The sequence below is a fragment of the Uranotaenia lowii genome, chromosome 3 (assembly GCF_029784155.1).
Source record: "Uranotaenia lowii strain MFRU-FL chromosome 3, ASM2978415v1, whole genome shotgun sequence".
NCBI classification, from domain to species: domain Eukaryota; kingdom Metazoa; phylum Arthropoda; class Insecta; order Diptera; family Culicidae; genus Uranotaenia; species Uranotaenia lowii.
The window spans coordinates 306,448,753-306,463,259 of NC_073693.1; the positions used below are offsets into that span (position 1 = coordinate 306,448,753).

General features: G+C 35.0%; 1 protein-coding gene across 1 annotated transcript in view; it reads left to right on the forward strand.

Moving 5' to 3' along the window:
* LOC129752415 (putative metabolite transport protein HI_1104) overlaps positions 1 to 11,238 on the forward strand; it is a 50,407-nt gene extending 39,169 nt beyond the window's left edge. Inside the window, exons 3-4 of the mRNA XM_055748199.1 lie at positions 9,333 to 10,234; positions 10,297 to 11,238. Coding sequence (XP_055604174.1) covers positions 9,333 to 10,234; positions 10,297 to 10,709 — 1,315 coding nt within the window. The 3' untranslated portion in view covers positions 10,710 to 11,238. The remainder of the gene's footprint in view (positions 1 to 9,332; positions 10,235 to 10,296) is intronic.
* The last annotated feature ends 3,269 nt before the right edge of the window (positions 11,239 to 14,507 follow it).

Consider the following 14,507-nt stretch of genomic DNA (forward strand, 5'->3'; position numbering starts at 1 on the left):
CTTTATTTTAGAGGAATAATTCCGAAATTTGCCTGCATATTGGACGGATTTTAAAGAAAATCTTGAAACAATATGCCCTTATTTCGCAAGGTTTCATGATAAAATTGCCTGGATTTGCCAAGCCCGGATACTTGATCCAACATAAATGTTGCATTTCAATCTAAAATATGATGAATTTTCCATATGCAAAACTCTGAATTTCAGAATATGAAAAAAAAAATATTTGAAATTCAAACCATTATTAAGATTTCGATCTGAATTTTTTATTCTCAATTTATGTGCTGAGTTAAATAATAAGAAAGTTTCATGAGTCCAGAAATTTAAAATATGTAAAAATTTCGTCATTCACAATTTTATTAAAATTTTTCAAGTTCAATAACGAATAAATAATTGAAAAAAAAATCATATTGAAAACCATAAATTCAAATTCAAATAAAAGATTTCTAGTCATGGGTTCTGATATAAATTTCGTTTTTTGTTTTCAAATTCATAGGATTTCTTATCCGGAATTTAGATTCAGGCTTAGAATTTGGGTTAAAAATGCAGAATTCAGACTTGGAACTAAAACTCAAGGTTTGTGTTCAGATTTGGCGCAAATTTAATTTTATGATCGATATTAAAATATCGATGTTAAAAATTCATCAGGGATTCAAATTTAAGGAGATCGGAGTTTCATAACTTTGATTTTTGATTCAAAATTAAAATTTTAAATTCATCAAAGTCAGATTAGAAACACAAACCTGTTGAAAATCACATATAAAAAATAAGATCTGAATTCATTTCAAAGAATTGGTTTTTGAAAAACCTAAATTTCGATTTTGAAAACTTAAATTACAGGATTTAAATTATGAAATATTAAATATTGAATGATAATTCTTGAACTTGTTTTTTATCCTTATGTTAAAATGCATATATTGCAGATTCTTCAAAATCAAAGGTTCTAACTAAGTCTTAAATTTTAATCGAGTTTACAAGAGAAGTAAAAACCTTATTTGAACCGCAAACCTTATTTATTACTTTTATTTCTGAATTTTTGATTAATTTTCACCCAATGCTTAAAAAGGTTATGCTTACGGTTCAGAAAAATTTTCTAGCTAAAGTAAGTGAGTAAACAAAAAAAAATCTGAATGAAGGTTCAAAATCCTTTTTTTTGTTTCGATTCTCGATACAGTTGGCGCACCAGATATTGAAAAACCTATCTGGAACAACTGTGATCGATGTTTACTCTAGGGCTCGAACTCACGGATATCAGCTCAGGAGGCAACTAATTTACCAACTGAGCTATATCACAAGTACCCATATTTTTGAAAGCTTCATGAACAAAATTGGCTTCTCCTAGGACTTATTTTCAAAAATAAACAACTTTTAATGCAAAATAATTTTAATCTGAATAATTTGCACTAAGTACATATACAATTTTTCACTTGTGTAGGCATTGTTTGAGCAAAAAGGTTATTGGGAAAAATTTGTCATCAAAACCCCCCCCATGAGCCGGTTCTTCCTACGGCCCTGCTTAAACCATAATAAATATTTTGCTTCGTGAATGAGAGAACATGTAGACGATTCCTAAACGGTATAATCTATGAAAATCGGTTCAAGTAGTTTTAAAGATACAGCCAAAATAGTAGTCAGGGTCTATATGACCTCAACCGGCTTATTATCCTTTTTTACCGTAAAGGAAGGTTAAATTGAATAAGATGTTTCATTCCATATCGAGTGACTATGAAAATTCAGCGGTAATTCTAAGTGACTAAAGAAGGATATCAAATTTGTTATGGTCTGATTACTACAAAAAAACTGTTATTATCATCATTAACGTGATTTTGAGTAAATTTTTGATCATTTTAAGTAATTTTCGATTATTCTACCATGTTTTTGATGCACTTTTTTTTATACACTTTTCTTGTTATGTTTTTAATATTTTTTTGGTCATATTTGCTTTTTTTGTCATTCTTCATTATTTTTTAGTTCTTTTTGTCATTTTTAGTGTTCTGTTTGTTTTTTCATTATATGAAATTTTCATAATTTTTGTCATTTTTGAATACTTTTGAAATTAAAAATAAATGGTTTTTGTAGCTGTATTTTATAACCATTTGAAAAGTAAAAACGTATTAATGGTGTTTATCTAAATTATATTGGTCCTGTTAGAACGAAAAAAGTCGGATGCTAAAATGCCAAAATCGGATGTTGCCAAAACACAAAAATTTTGTAGGGGAGAGTGGGGTATCGTGGGCCACTTTTAATATATCAGATGAGTGTTGAGATAAAAATCTCGAACCAACTGTCATTGTCGCGTTGCGTGAGCATTTCTATATGTTGTTTACTTAAATACGCATCATACACACAAAATTTTCGAGGCCAAAAATTAGCAAAATTTTGCTCAAATTTGACCAGCTAAAAACTTAGCAATCAATTTAGCAAAAAAAAATTACTAGAATTTCAGCAAAATAATCGAAAGTGTCCGGACTAAATTTTTACTAATTTTTTAGTTAAAAAAATTATTGTTTGCTAAAATCAAAGCAAAGAAAAATTTTATTAAAATTGCTAGAATTTTAGTAAAATTTAAAATTTGAGTTACCCTTTGTTTCATTGTCATTAAAAGAGGGAAAATGGTAAAATTGTACTTGGATTGTAGTTTTATTTGATTGTAGATATAAACAAATAAAGAGTGTATTTGACCGCATATCTGCTTAAAGTGACCAAAACATTTCTATCCAAAGAAAAGTTTGCTCCGATCTTGTAGAGTGAAGTTGCGTCACAGATGAATACTGAAAAAAAATAAAAAAATAAATGATTTAATAATGTGCATTTTATTGTAAATTAACTTATTTCATCTCTGCTCAGTACTCAGAATAAGAAACAGAATTATCTAACATACGACGACTTAGATTTTTAATTAGTGTTTAAAAATCCGATTGAAAATCAGATGTTAATTTCAAGTTTGAATTACAAATGTGAAAAAAGATTACGATTTAATATTTAGATTCAGATCTACATTTCATAATCAAATTCAAGAATCAGTTAAAATCGTTATCAGTTTAAAAATAAAAAATCTTATTTCGCCAATAACTCTCAAACACAACATATACTTTGGTTTTGTAACACGGTGGAATCGATGGGAAATATAATTTCGAACTGGTCTCAATGATCAGATAGAACTTCTTGAAAATGTTTTAATTTAAATTCCCCCGATTTTCACCTCGGCAATGTTATCATACAGAGGGAATCAATAATGAGGAAATAAATAAATATATAAATAAAAACATTTCTAAAAAGTATTAAACACAAAGACCTGTTAAAAATTAAGCTTTCACCTATTTCCCATCGATTCCATCATGTTCCAAAGCCAATATGTGTCGCTTTTCTGAATTATTGTAATGCGACCTTCAGATTCAGATTCTGATCTGAAATACAAATCTATTTAAATCATCCAAAAATCCACAGAACAAACAGATGCCTAATAAAAATGTACTCACCGAGCTTTATCAATTCCGTCACCGGAATCCATCTACAAGAATTAAAAAATGAAGCAGTTGTCAATCTTTGTCTATAACGACAGCTCATCTTCTCATATGGAGTAAATACCAAAATCAGCCACGTCCTATAAGACTTTTGGCGTATGGTGATTAAGGTCCGTTTGGTTTTGGACGGACCCCTATCCTTCTATTCGATTTGGGAGTCAATATTCGCAGCTACCTGCAAATAAAGGAAGTATTAAATGGTCATGTGGATAAGAAACTATAAAAGGTTTCTTGCCTTACCTAGTATCTAGTACGGTCGTTATTTATTGATCGATAACTTCTGAGGTTTCTTCCATCTTATCGACCAAATCCATTTTTTCCTTCCGCATCTCTTCGGTAAATGAAATTGGTGTTTATGAGTGCCTGCCAATGCAGTTGTTCTATTTGCAGACTTTGTATAGTCCAACCATTTTCTTCCTCCTGACCCAATAAGCAGAGATCCGCGAAACTTTAATAGGTTTTCCGGACGATGAAGGTTTGGTGAAGCCTAAAATTAAGAAATGAATATTCTTTCAAATTCAAAATTAAATCAGATGGCTAAAAATCACAAATCAGGTAACTGAGAAACATACGCAAAATACTTTTCGATTGTTTACAAAAGGCCCTGGAATTAAAATTTGCGATTAAATTGAATTTTGAAGAACTTACCAAATACAGTTTTCTTTTTTTCTTCTTCGGGGAGGCACAAAAACAAGCACTGTCTTAAAAGTTGTGCCGAGTTCTCGTGCACGAAGGGATTTATCAGTATTAAACAAGCGCCCCAAGGAAGCGGAAAGTCGTCCCCGGATAGCAAGAAGTAGATACATAAGTCCTAGCCGTATCCTACGGATGCTTCCTATTTGTTGTTGGCCAGCTATTTTAAAAAGGCCGCATCCAACCAACTTGATGCGGTCACTTTAGTTTGAATAAACAAAATCTGCATCCTAAGTGAGAATAAAAAAAACAAGATTTTTTCAAGCTTAAAATTAGTCATTAAATTTACTTACCAAATTTACTTTACCAACGATTGCCAAGGAAGTGGCATCATCTAACCGGTCCGGGAAGTTAAGATAAAGAACTTTTCCCGGCGAGCAAACCGCCGAAAGATCTCAACAGGCGTCAACCTCTTATTAAAACCGACGACGATCAGCTGGTTCACAAATGGAACCAGGAAACCTACTTCGAACATGGGAAACTTAGGATCGTTCCCGCTACCGGTTAGGTAGCAGAGGTGATCGATGAAACTAAAAACCGACTGAAGGTTTTTCCGCCAGCAGTGATCCGGAATCGAAGTGACCAATTGAGTTTGAATATTGAACCAAAACCTGAAAATTAAAACAAATTAGATTTTCTTCAAATTTATAACTGGTCACTAAATTTACCTACTTACCAACCAAAAACGAGGAAAAAAGCACAAAGTTTATTTTTATTTTTAACCGCGCGAAAATAAAAACAAATCAGAGACCGCAACGGCAAACTCGCCGGGGTTTGAATCCATACTACATTGAATGCTGAAATTAGTAGTAAATGGGTATTTTTTACTCAGATTGAGCTAAGTTCACGATTGGATGGGGAAGTGCTAACTCTGCAGTAAAAAATTTTTTTTGCTAACTGGAAGTAATGGTGATTTTTTGCTAAGTTGAGCCTCGAAAGTTTTGTGTGTATGCTTCTTTTATTTACCAAGCCAAAAAAAATTGAAAAATATACTTTCATAATTAAAAATACACCCGCTAATTGCATCGATGGGGAACCGAAAGTTCATATCAAAAATATGCTCATACCCTTATGATCTTAGTTTTGTCATAATCTATCACGTGGAAAAGGAATTTTTGATGAAACATCAATAAGTCACACAAACGCAACCAATTTGCAAATCATAGCTTGTGGGGAATCGTGGGCAACACATCTTGAACCACCTATATTTTTATGTTTTTATACACATTCAGAACTTTAAATACGTTTTCCCTATCTATAAAGTTGCCTTATGCCAAATGAAGAGCTATGAAAAATATTTTGTCCATCCTATATAAGGAATTATGCCAAAACCTTCGCGAGCCAGGTTTTGGAATCTATTCTATCATACACAGCTCTCTTTTTTATTTCATCATCTGAAATTGCCTTGAAATAACGAAATGAATTATGAAATCACAGTTTGGGTCAACTCATAAACTTTGCATGTTATGGATTTAGTGGCCCACGATTCCCCACCATTTTTCAAAATAAAAAAAATAAAGTTTTTTTTAAACAGTCAGAATTTGGGGAAAATAACTTATTAAAAATTCCCCTCTTTTTCGCTTTTTATAGATGACAGAGTTTTCGGAAATCGAAAAAAGGTAAAATTTACTTTACTAATATAGAAGAATGTTTAATTCATTAGGTATTTGAATATTTGGAAGCCAAAAAAAATAGTAAACCCTTATACATATACAAATTTGTTGATAAAAAAAACATTATTTAAAAAAAAACTTAGTCATAAGAGAAATTTAAAAAAAAAATCAAACATTTAAAAATTAAACATTTCATTTTTTAAAGTAGTTTAAAGTCTTGAAAACTATCAACCAAATCATCAATTTGGATGAAACAATTATAAAAATTGAAAATTTCCAAAACACAAAACAAAACTTGAAAAAATCTAAAACTGTAAAAGTACAGCTTCTATTTTAAAAAAAATTTCAAAGTTAGAATACTTTTTAATTACAATTTATAACATTTCAAGCATTTAACAATTTTAAAGTATGATAAAAAATACAACGGTATTTGAAAAAATAAAACTGAAAATTTAAACATTAAAAAACCAAAAATAAAAACCAAAGTTCAAATTTCAAAGAATTTTGGAATTAAAACTGTAAGAAAAAAATTAATTTGAGAAGTTCTAATTTATTCTTGAGTATTCTTCAGTAGTATGTACCTGTAACATTCAAACTAGTGAAATTGAAAAATTTAAAATTTTGAAAAAAGTTATAAATGAAATATGCAATCAATAATTTAAAACATTGAATTTCAAATATTATCTTGAACGGGGTTTAATTTTTTTTTAATATTTAAAAAAATTCAAAAGCAAAACTCAAAATGTATGGAAGTTCTTGAGACTTTTTAAAATCTTGAAATTCAGTTTATATTTTCAATGAAAAAATCAGAGGAGAATGGGCAACTTGGTTTTTGGATGTACACGGATGAGAAATGGGAAAAAGTTTATTGAGTTGTTATTAAGCTATATTATTTCGTAGAAAAGGATGGCAAAATCGCTAGATGAACATTTATGCCACTCTTTCCTACAAATTCTCAAAACCGCAACTTTTTTTTCCTACGGTAGATATTCTTGACCCCGCAGTAACTTTTTCTTGTCTCGTCAAGATCTTTCGAACCGTATATTGTTCATCCGTGTACATCCGAAAACCTTATTGTCCATTCTGGCCAATTTCCGAAGCTTGTACTGATTTTATGCTGAAAACAAATTCTTTGTATTAAAAAATTCTTATCGACTGAAAAAATCAGAGCTATCAAAATCAAACTTTGGGCTCAGGGAATCATTTTAAGCCCTTCGTTTCATAGAGTAACAAATTTGCAACAGATTTGTATGAAAAATTTAGAAAATAGTATTTTTAAAAAATCATGATGAAAAAAATTATGGAATAACTTTCTCTCTGGGCTTAGAACTTATAAAATTGTTTTCACAATCAAAGTGAGAGTATCGCAGTTCGCAAGTGAATGCCTTTTTTTTATTTGAAAATCCAAAATTACATCGGTTTAAAGTGTCAAAACCAAAATTCGAACTTAAAATTGCGAGTCACGTAACGTAACTTGACGTAACGTAACACACCTAACTTCCTAGTGCAGAAATCGAGGAAATCAAAATTCAAAATGCAGGGGTTAGTACCCCTTGGTACAAAATTCAAAATGTTGAGAGCTGGTTCTATTTAGTAAATGTGTACGTTTAAGGAAAATCGGTCGCCTTATATGAAATAGTAAAATGCGCCCTTTGAGGCACCCTTAAATCAAGTCCGATTGTGCTGAAGTATTTCACATGCCGTTTTTTTGGCCGATGAACAACATGAACCTACCTATATGGTCGATTTTTGAAATGAGATAACGACATTTTTCTCACACATACATTGCCACCCTTCTCTCCGGACTAGAGATGTTATAATTTTAAGAACAAAAAACATTTAAGTATATTCGTTTTGTTTTCATATACATAAATATTTTAATTAAAAAACAGTGGTTTTATTAGTAAAGTATTTCTGACCAGTAGACTTATGCCTTTAAAAATCTTGAAAACTTTGAAAATTGTCTGAACCGAAACGATTCGTAAGTACTGTAGTAAATCCAAACGGAAGTCTAATTTAATACCGAAAAATGTTTCGAACTGCTCTAAAAATGCAGAAAAATTAGAAGAGGTTTCAGTACTTATTGCAAAATATTCCGAAGTCTATACTGTTCGAATTCTACAGAAACAAATCTTGAATATGAGCTTCCGGTGAATGTTATTCCCGAGCTGGCAATATCGATAAAAGACGTCAGAAGGACAATTTTTAATGCTTGACGAAGCTTAAGTAACTCACTTCTAAAAAGTGCGTCGGTGAGCTTGAAGCACCCTTTCTTCGCCTTTTCTGGGATTCTCTACACGGACGATTTTTTCCGAAGTTTTGGGAAATTTCCTGTTGAAAATTCTCGTGGAGTCGCTATTCTGCCATACTCCAGGTTTTTAAGAGCATCGTTTACGATCATATACCCATGGTTGGAAAGAAGAATATCCGCCGTTTAACGTGATTTTTTGCAAAGAAGATCGACCGTGACGAATCTTGGAGATTTTGTCTCAAGAACTTCAAAACGGATGATCCAAGGACTACGGTTGACGCTATATACACAGACATGTCAAAGCATTTTATGTGATCGAAATCAACGATACACTATCCGTGCTCTGTAAAAAATGAAATTGGTGGCACCTATCTCAAATGGGTACATTCATACCTCATTCAAAGAATTCAATAAGTGAAGTTAGGAAACGTCAGACTCAGATCCCGTACTTTCTTGATTAACAGTGGTGTACCGCCAGGGAATCACTTGGGACCCTTTTTTTCTTCACTGTTATAAATGAGTTTCCTGAGCTTCTGCAGGACGTGTTTGCAGATGATCTTAAAATATTCCTTCCCGTTCGTTCTCCGAAGAATTGCTCAATTTTGCAAAATGCGCTGTACCGATTTTCAAAATTTTGTAAAAAAATATCGCTTGGAAAACAGTTTGATAATTATCAGGAAGACATCGGTGAAAGATCTTGGAGTCGAATTGGATAGAGAACTAAATTTCTCGAAACATTTAGAAAAATGGGTAGCCATAGCTAACTTTATGTTTGAAATGATCAACAGAATTTGTCATGAGTTGAATGACTCATATACATACCAACTATCGTAAAAATTTATGTTGGATTAGTTCGTACAACAACTGAGTACTCAAGTATTGTTTGAAAAGGTCCACATTTAAAGATTAGAAAGAGTAAAAAAGAAATCAACTTGAGCATGTCCAGAGACCAAATTAAAACAAGTGTTACGAGATGTTTTACAACTAATTAAAATGAGAAGTGAGTGTTAATTTAAATTTTAACTCAGATAAAAGGCCAAAGCCTAGGATCCATATAAATAAATAAATAAATAAATAAAAATGCCCTCGTTTAATACAATCAAAAACTCGAAAATGAGATTTCTCTAGAAAGAAAATCTAAGCTATGAGTTCAAGTTTCAAAAATGCTAAATATAAGTTCTAGACTTTTCATAAGTATATAAGTAAAATCTACTAAGGTAAATTCAATGAATTTTCCGTTTTCCAATCTTCCAGGTGCCACCAACAACACCTGAACGGAACGGTATACTGCGAATGGAACCACAACGGGCTGGGCCTAGAATACCAGCTCCTGGCCGGTCCCAGCTTCATCGCCGTATTCACGGTGATGGGCGTGGTTCTGGGCTTTGCTGCCGATCGCTTCAACCGGGTCCGAATGCTGTGGATCTGTACCTTGGTGTTCGCTATTGCCATCTTCCTGCAGGGTTCCGTTAATGCTTACTGGCAGTTGATTTTGCTACGTATGGTGATGGCAGCCGGTGAGGCGGGCTGCAATCCTCTGGCCACCGGTATCATGTCCGATATTTTCCCGGAGAGCAAACGTGCTCTGGTGATGGCCATTTTCAATTGGGGTATTTATGGAGGATATGGAATTGCTTTCCCGGTCGGTCGTTACATCACCAAACTGGACCTGTGGGGTTTGGGATGGCGAGTATGCTACTACGGAACCGGAGTGCTGGCTATCATTATGGCCTTTTTGACTGGAACCACCTTGAAGGAACCGGAGCGTCAGAGCATTGGTGAAGAGGATGCGGGCAAGCAGAAGGTATCGCTGGTTAAGGTTCTGCTGCAGCCACGTGTCGTATTGCTCATGATTGCCGCCTCGATCCGACACTGCGGTGGAATGACCTTTGCCTACAATGCCGATCTGTACTACAACATCTACTTCCCGGATGTGGATCTCGGCTGGTGGCTCTTTGCCGTGACGATCGGAATCGGAAGTATCGGTGTGGTTGTTGGAGGAGTTGTATCGGATCGATTTGTGGCCAAGTTGGGAGTCCGATCGCGAGTTGCCTGTTTGGCCATCAGTCAGCTGTTGGCCACTCCATTTGCCGTTGGGTCGGTCTACTTCGAACCACTCTGGGCAATGATCACCCTCGGAATCAGTTACTTCTTTGGTAAGTCATTACTGAACGAAATTTTTATGAAACCTTACCCTAATTCTAACCTATCGTTACAGCTGAGATGTGGTTCGGAATTGTTTTCGCCGTTCTTGTCGAAATCGTCCCGGTCCATATGCGATCAACCGTCATCGGAGTGTTCCTGTTTGTGATGAACAACATCGGAGGCAATCTGCCCATCCTGGTTGATCCACTGGCTAAGGCCATCGGCTATCGAGGCTCGGTCATGTTCTTCTACGCCGGATTCTACGGCATCAGTACGGTACTGTTCTTCATCACCATGTTTTTCATGGAGGGCCCGAAACCAGAACCGGTAGCCGTCGAAGATCGTCGCAATCCACAGGTTGAAATGGGTCACGAGAACAGCACCTTCCAGGCGGACGATTTCATCAACGGAGTTGGAGGCCCCAAAGCACACCACAACGGACACAATATCGTCACCGTCAGGCCAACGGAAAGTAGCAGACTTTAATCGGATCGAATCGCGCAAAAACTCATGGAAGAAATTGGACCTGATCACCTGATTCGTGCCTAGCATGCAGTAGTAGCCCGTAATTAGGATATTCAATGAACTATCATAGATAACAGGTAGTAGCGCTGAGCTGCCACGACGATTTGCTGAAGCAGAAATCAAAGGAACGAACTGAGATTGTTGTGACCCAGCGAGAGTACAAACCACCCACAAACCCGTCCCATTTTACAAAGAATCTCATTCTTCCACAGTTTTACAATGTGTGTATTTTTGTTTCTTTTTTAACGAATCGTGTCTCGCTCAGATTTGGATCTACGCAAAACGTCAACATCATTTCTCAAGGTACTTAAGGCAATTCGTTCTATGAATGTTGTTTTGAGGAAACTGACGCCAGCGTTTTGCGTAGAACAACTTTTATTTATACACAAAGTGATAATTTATAGTATGTGTTTTTGAATGTAAAACTGTAAAAACAGACGATGACGACGTCAACGAATAGAAGTAAAGAACCAATAAATGCAAAATTAAAGTGGTTTGTTTTATTGTAGGGATAATAACTTTCACGGCTACAGAGCTAAAGTCACCACAGGATCAGTGTAAGATTTGGACCTACTATTTCTGCAAAATGAACAGGTTGTTTTGCTGATACACGCACCGTTCTATCTTTGTGAATCTCGTTAATTTTGGTGTACCTACTTTAAAGATTTTCACTGTCGCCAATATTGTTACGGAGAGTTATTTAGCTTTTCTCGCTGCAGTAGTTTTTCCTTGAGTTCCGTTGGTGTTAAGAGTATAATTCTATCGATAATTCCCTGTTACCGACCTTCTACAGTTGTACTCTTGAAATTGCGGTGTTCTGATTGTTCTGAGAAACGCCTCGGACATTTCCGTAATTTTTCTGCTGTACCTCCGTGAATTGAAGTAGAAGATAGCTCGCAAAATTGGTTTCACTAAAAACTCCCATGTTTCATCGAAGAAAACTCCATCCAGTTTCTCGACAGCTCTTTTGTACGAATCGACTCTTCAAAATTTCCTGTCCATTATATCCCTTCTTTCCTTTCCAATGTCCCAGAAGGACGGCCCAATAATAAAAAGGTAACAGTACGGCCGTGGTTAATAACAGTGCACAATGGGGAAAAAAGTGTACAAACCGCGAAGAAATTCAATATCTTTCGTGCTACATGACCCAAATCTATGGAAATATACTTTCCTTTTGTGAAAATTTCCGGAGAATCGATTGGACATAGTTTCAAACGCCGCACAAGCACGAACGGAGATATAGTGCCTTTTTAACCCCTAATTCCCCTATATTTTGTAAACATTCCAGAAAAACACTGATTCGAACCAGAGAATTTTGAACGAAAACAGACCTATCGTGTGTAATTTTTTCTGAGGAATCGAATGAAGGCTGTTCTGGCCTTCGCACGCTTCAGAAAATGGAAATATGGCTGTTTTTACCCTCAATTCCCCTATATTTTTCAATTATTTCAGAAAAAAACAAATTCGAACTTGAAAATTTTGAACCAAATGGGTTGTATTTTGTGTGATTTTTTCCGAGAAATCGAATGAATGCTGTTTGAGCCCCCGCACGCTTTGGAAAATGGAGTTATGGCGGTTTTACCCTAAATTCCCCTACATTTTTCAAATTGTTAAGAAAAAGCATGTTCGGACTTGAAAATTTGTAATCTTTTGGGACGTATCTTGTGTAATTTTTTCCGAGGAATCCAATAAAGGCTGTTTGAGCCACCGCACGCTTCGGAAAATGAAGTTATGACTGTTTTTACCCTCAATTCCCCTACATTTTTCAATAATTTAAGAAAAAAGCATGTTCGGACTTGAAAAATTTGAACCAAATGGAATGAATCCTATCTGATTTTTTCCGAGGAATCCAACGGAGCTTATTTGAGCCACCGCACGGATAAGGAACAGGAGTTATGGCTGTTTTACCCTCAATTGCCCAACATTTTTAAAATAGCTCAAAAAAAGCATGTTGAGACCAGATAATTATGAACCAAAAGTAAAGTATTTTGTGGAGTTTTTTCCGAGGAATCGAATGAAGGCTGTTTGAGCCGCCGCACGCTTCGGAAAATGAAGTTATGGCTGTTTTACCTTCAATTCCCCTACATTTTTCAAATTGTTAAGAAAACGCATGTTCGGACTTGAAAATTTTGAATCTTTTGGGACGTATCTTGTGTTATTTTTTCCGAGGAATCCAATGGAGCCTGTTTGAGCCACCGCACGCTTTGGAAAATGGAGTTATGGCTGTTTTTACCCTCAATTCCCCTGCAGTTTTCAATGGTTTAAGAAAAAATCATGTTCGGACTTGAAAATTTTGAACCAAATGGGTTGTATCTTATGTAATTTTTTCCAAGGAATCCAACGAAGCCTATTTGAGCCACCGCACGGATTGGAAACAGAATTTATGGCTGTTTTACCCTCAATTTACCTACATTTTTCAAATAGCTCAGAAAAAGCATGTTCGGACTCAAAATTTTTGAACCAAATGGAACGTATCATGTGTGATTTTTTTCGGGGAATGCAACGAAGCCTATTTGACACGCCGCACACATCGGAAACAGGAGTTATGGCTGTTTTACCCTCAATTCCCTTTCATTTTTTCAAAAAGTTCAGAAAAACCATGATCGGACTTGAAAATTTTGAACTAAACGAGACTTATCTTATGCAATTTTTTCCGAGGAATCCAATGAAGCCTGTTTGAGCCACTGCACGCTTTGAAATAGTGAGTTATGGCTGTTTTTACCCTCGATTCCCCTACATTTTTCAATGATTTCAGAAAAATGTAGGGGAATTGAGGGTAAAAACAGTCATAACTCACTATTTCAAAGCGTGCGGTGGCTCAAACAGGCTCCATTGGATTTCTCGGAAAAAATTTCATAACATAAGTCTCATTTAGCTCAAAATTTTCAAGTCCGATCATGATTTTTCTGAACTTTTTGAAAAAATGAAAGGGAATTGAGGGTAAAACAGCCATAACTCCTGTTTCCGATGTGTGCGGTGTGTCAAATAGGCTTCCCCGAAAAAAATCACACATGATACGTTCCATTTGGTTCAAAATTTTCAAGTCCGAACGTGCTTTTTCTGAGCTATTTGAAAAATGTAGGTAAATTGAGGGTAAAACAGCCATAACTTCTGTTTCCAATCCGTGCGGTGGCTCAAATAGGCTTCGTTGGATTCCTTGGAAAAAAATACCCCGAATAGCCAAGACCATGATATTAATATAACAGAACAGTGGTTTTCAAATTAACAATAAACTTCATCCTAAAATCAAAGTCTTCATCAACCACTTTAAATTTTGAAATCACCATAGGTTTTTATGTAACTGTAAAATATATCGTTAATTCATGATATTTCATAGTTGGCGAATTGGAGGGAAACATCGTATTACAGTAATCCTCTTGTGATGTTCAAAGTAACAGTGTATTTGATGGTAAAATGTAAATCCGAACATTGGTAAAATTAAGGTATTTTACACATTTAAGATTTTTCGTGTAAAGAAAAAAATTTTGCGCCATTTAGTCGGACAGATTTTATCGCGTCATTTGCGGTTGGAAAGATAGGAACCAGTTGATCCAGCCGGACAAAGCTCTGAAATGACGAAATCTGATACAAAGGAGAATTACGATGGTGATGGTGAGTACTGTGAATGTGAATAAAACACCTTAAACCTTATTTGATTTTTTTTCCAGGGGCAGATGCAAAAGGCAGAGTACTGCAGCTGGAGTTCCAGACGTGGGCCGCATAGGATGACTGACTTATACCAGATAGAGATCCGGAGCA